The sequence below is a fragment of the Rhamphochromis longiceps genome, linkage group LG8, assembly GCF_057381845.1.
Source record: "Rhamphochromis longiceps isolate RC_006_pf linkage group LG8, R_longiceps_female_GT1.1, whole genome shotgun sequence".
In the NCBI taxonomy this organism is placed as follows: domain Eukaryota; kingdom Metazoa; phylum Chordata; class Actinopteri; order Cichliformes; family Cichlidae; genus Rhamphochromis; species Rhamphochromis longiceps.
In genome coordinates, this window is record NC_140564.1 from 2,786,453 (window position 1) to 2,791,452 (window position 5,000).

General features: G+C 43.8%; 1 protein-coding gene across 4 annotated transcripts in view; it reads left to right on the forward strand.

The window, feature by feature from the left end:
- LOC146662889 (exocyst complex component 6-like) overlaps window positions 1-1,982 on the forward strand; it is a 67,407-nt gene extending 65,425 nt beyond the window's left edge. For all 4 annotated transcript variants that reach the window (XM_085415476.1, XM_085415478.1, XM_085415475.1 and 1 more), the window contains one exon: window positions 1,041-1,982. In XM_085415476.1, coding sequence (XP_085271602.1) covers window positions 1,041-1,167 — 127 coding nt within the window. In that variant the 3' untranslated portion in view covers window positions 1,168-1,982. The remainder of the gene's footprint in view (window positions 1-1,040) is intronic.
- The last annotated feature ends 3,018 nt before the right edge of the window (window positions 1,983-5,000 follow it).

Below are 5,000 nucleotides of genomic sequence, written 5' to 3' on the forward strand. Positions count from 1 at the left end.
GATGTGATTTATATAAACCAGTATATAAGGCATTACAATAATCATGTAGTTTTCTCTAGCTCAGAGCGTATAGCTCTCTATATGCTGTTCCAAAAAGAAACAGGAACATAGGGACTTCATATGTGGGCCAAACCTCAGAGAGGAACCAGCTGTGAGGCCAAAATGATGAACGCTGATCTTTGCAGATGAGCAACAAGAAGCACTTCACTGATTCTTGCATGTATTACAGGAGGGGCCATAATAGCCTGAGTCATTGGAGCCAGTTACTAATCCAGGATAAACAGTCAGGTGGACAGCCTGTTCAGAGACACATACAACTGAATGTCATAGGCACAGAATTAATAAGAAGGCTTAAAAACAATGAAACAATACTGACTAAAGTAAGGATGTAAAAGGAAAATAATAATGGAGCCGGGATCAAAGCTTGTGGAAATGCTTGTGAAAGATCCAAGACAGATGGCAAAATGAGGGGGATTTGATCTTACCCATTAAACAAAGTATTTAGTGTAACTGGAGAGAATGAGCTAAATGACTGAAGGCCATCTTCATAAGAGAGGGAGACGTCCAAATAAAAAATACATTCAAGTCAGAATCAGAGGCTGTCAAATCATGGTGAGACAGAGGAGAAACAATGCTGTTATTAAGGTCCAATAACACATTTATTTTAATGCATCATATTTAAAGGTGGAATCCTTTACGAGCAGGCAAACCTTTGGACAGTCGTTCTGCTTTTTAACAGGACATGTCGTAGTTAGTTCTGGTCCATTGTTCCCTCACCCACAGTCCTCTGTTCAAATACCATCACACAGTCAAGCATCTTCAATTCCCATTTTTTTTGTTGATGTGCTTTGATCCAAGTTCAGCTGTTTACTCCACACCAGACTCAAACGAGCTGAAATACAAATGTTCCAGAGCTAACGTAGCTCAACTGAGCCGTCTGCAGACAAAACCGTCTTTGTCTGCACTACATGAGGAAGTGTTTTTGTTTTTTCTCACTGAATCATTTGTTAGTGATCCTCTCCATGTGTCTCTGTGTGCAGGATGAAGGACACCAGTAAGAAGAACAACATCTTCTCCCAGTTCAGGAAGAATGACAGAGACAAACAGAAGCTGATAGAGACTGTAGTCAAGCAGCTGAGGAGTCTGGTCAATGGCATGTCCTCTTAAACCCACACACACACACACACACACACACACACACACACACACACACACACACACACACAGAGACTAAAAGATGTAAACATGAATGGCATCACATGCACGCGTTGAACTGCCAACAGAAGGACTTTTTCACATATGTAAAAACAACACACCAAATGGCAAAGACACACTTGTGAACCACACGGGGAATTCGAGGGACAGATACACAGCTTACATGTACACACAAGTCACACACACACTTTACATGAAGGCAAAGCAATAGACAAACTGTTCAGAGTGTGCAGGACTCTGCAAACACACAAAGTCTCCTTAGCTGACTCAATACTCGACGATAAACGGCATACAGCAGTTCACTGACACAGGAACAAGCAGTAAAATGTTTGTAAAGTATTTTTAATGCAGACGATGAGACGAACTATGTTTTGTACTTTTGTGGGAGTGCAATGGTTGCTGCAGAGCGAGAGCGCTGGAAATGACAGGCACAACTATTGGGACGATGAGGTCAAAGGTCAGTAACACCAGTGAATGGCACCAATCACTATCTGATGCTTTGTCAGACACATTTATAAACCGAAGCCCTGTGCAGTAAGATTATCTGCTGGTTAACCTAGTCAGTGTAAACCAGCTGTTTGGAGTGTGGTCGTTAACGAGTAAATATGTCAGCCCATGCTAACCTGCTGAAGTCCTCTTCTTTCTTTTTGTTGTTGTGCATTGAGATGAGCCTATTTTAGCTGAAAACAGATTTCCACAGACACTCAGTCTGAGCTTAGACTCATGCAGCCCCTTCTGTTTAAAATGTAAAGAAAAGCAGAACTAAAGACAGATCAGATATTTAAACTGAACAAATGTCCCATTTTAAGAATAATAGCACGTTTTGAATTTGATGGCACATCTTTAAAACGAAAAGACGGACGTTTCCCACTGTGTGAAGCTGTGCTGCTGGAACAGCTGCAGTGTGTGCTTTAGTGTTGTCCTGCTGAAATATGCAGGTCTCTCCTGAAAAATACTCTAAAACCTGTATACACCTTCCTGCATTGATGGCCAGATGTGCCAGCTGCTGATTCCATAGGCATTAATGCGCCTCCACACCATCAGCGATGAAGGCTGAGTGCTGGTAACAAAGCAGACTCTTCCTCCCGTCTTTAGTCCAAACATGTCGTTTTGGCTGACCTCAGAACAGTTTCCCACTTTGCCTCAGTCCATTTTAAATGAGCGTTGGTCCAGAGAGGACAGCAGAGTGTCTGCATCGTGTTCACATGTGTGATCTGTGGATGGCACAGCGAGCTGTGTTCCAGCTGAAACTCAGACTCACACCTGGAGGTGACAGGCAGCCAGTGCTGAGCTTCAGCGCTGAGCTTCAGTGCTGAGCTTCAGTGCTGAGCTTCAGTGCTGAGCTTCAGCGCTGAGCTTCAGCGCTGAGCTTCAGCGCTGAGCTTCAGTGCTGAGCTTCAGCGCTGAGCTTCAGTGCTGAGCTTCAGCGCTGAGCTTCAGTGCTGAGCTTCAGCGCTGAGCTTCAGCCAGTGCTGAGCTTCAGCGCTGAGCTTCAGCGCTGAGCTTCAGTGCTGAGCTTCAGCCTTGCACACACAGATTTCTCTGCATCTTTTGATGCTGTTATTACTCTGGATCAGACGTTCACAGTCTTTTGCAGCGCAGCACGTTATTCTGATCTGTTAATTGTACACGTAGTTTCTTGCAGATTGGTGATCCTCTTCACCTGGTCATGCTGCTGACCTGTTGCCAGGTAACCAAATCAGCTGTTCCTCTGTTGGATCTCTTACGTTTCAGCTTTTGTTGCCCTGTCTCACATTTTGCTGCTGCCATCAAATTTAAAATGAGCCACTAATGTTCTTGAAATAGTCAAATGTTGAAGTTTAAATATTTGATAAGTTTTCTGTGTTATATTGTGAATAAAGTACAAATGGTTGTATTCTGGTTTTATTTACATTTCAGACAATTGAAATGTGGGAATCCTACTGTGAACAGATCTGTAATAACGATGAAGATGATGCTTATCTTTTCGTGTGTTGCTTTGTGTTTCTGGTTAGATACTACGTCACAACAACAAAGGTGCAGCAGTTAGTGCTGTGTGCTCACAAAGAAAGGCTCACATCAGGCCCTGTGTGTGTGACGCTGGCATGTTCTCCCTGCTCATACTTTGTTAGAATGGAAAGACGACATGTTGGAGTCACAGTGAGAGTCTGAGGTTCAAGAGTCTGACTTTGTTAATGTCCACAATCCTTTCAGCACTGCTGCGCTGAGAAGTCCACATCACAGCTGGGCCGATGCCATCCACAGGTTTCACTTGGAACTGTAGACCTCGGGCCAAGCTTTGATTGATTCAAAGCAAGTTTGTGCTGATTTGAACTTCAGTTGGACTTTTCAGCTGAAATAGTCATTTATGTGAGGACACATTATGACCATCAGCTGTGCTGAACACACGGTCTGTGCTTTAGTCGTTACACCTGAGCAGTACTGCTAACGGTGTATCAACCACTTAAACATTCATAAATGAAAATCATAACTTTTCAGCCTCGTTCCACTCATCTGCGTAAAACTGCAGCCACACTCAAAGTAAGTGACCAGAGACCAGAAGGGACTACCAATGAGAGTGCAGGTTACCACTGATTTAAGCCACATTAGCTAACCAGAGTGGGGAGTGTATGCAAGCGACCAGCCATCAGCATCACAGCGATACATGACGAGCAAACCCTCCCCAGTGTGGCTTACAGCTGCACGTGTGCCTGCCGTGTACGGCCTGGTTCACTACGTTACTGACTTTGACCAACTGCAGAGGGGTTTGGTTGGGCTTGTGTCATGTTAGGGTGAGCAGCTGCTTAATGAATGAATGAAGTTCATTAAAAATGTAGTAAACTTTCCTGTAGTGAAAACGTCTCCCTGCTTCGTGTTTCCAACCTTTCTGCGTATGAATGTGTCATGTGACCCCGACAAAGACCAGATGAAGTTCATCGTCCCAATACGTCACCTGTTGTTGCTGTAGCGCTGGTTCTGTGACAGGAGAGAGAAGTGTGGATGATGATGTCTTCAGAGACTGATGTTCATGAGAAAAGGGATGTTTTATTGAACTTGGTGTTTGCTGTTGTTTGCTTCTTCTGCCTGACAACCCTGAGACAGTGACTGAACATGGAGGAGCTCGGTGTGTGCTTGCATGAGAGGACAGCAGAGGGACAAGCCTGTCCATGGAGTCTCTGCATATTTACATGATTTGACCTGTCTTACATGGATACATATGTTGCACAACATAAGACAAAGCTTGATACCAAATAATTTGATTCGTTACCACAAAAACAAGATCGATGCTGGTCAGGTCTTTGCAGCTTGTTGCACTGGATTGTATTACATTGTGCAGGTGTAAACATCTGGATTTGTTAAGGCCCTAATAAGGGTTGATGAAGATTTTAGGCTGAATGTGTGTGACACTGTAAGAAACAGCCCTGTGTATGCACGTGATGCCACCATATAAGAGATTCACTACAGTCATAGCAAACTAACACCTGGTATTAATATGTGGCTTGTGTCTGCAATATGTTTAGCATAAATGCAACACACACGAGTCCGACTGTTAGTGGATCAGCTGGATCACCTCTGAAGGTGTAACTGTAACGTGATTGTGAAGCCAGTGTTTTAAAACTGGCCACAATAAGCGAGGGGCAGATCTAAGAAACAGAAGGACGCTAACGGTTTGTTAGCCAACATCATCCTCCCGCCTGCCTCTGAAGGACGCCATATTTAACAGAACGAACACTTACACTAGTGACTGAAACTAATCAGGAAAGTTGGCTGGGGGTTATTTTCCCATAGACTTCTATACAAGTATT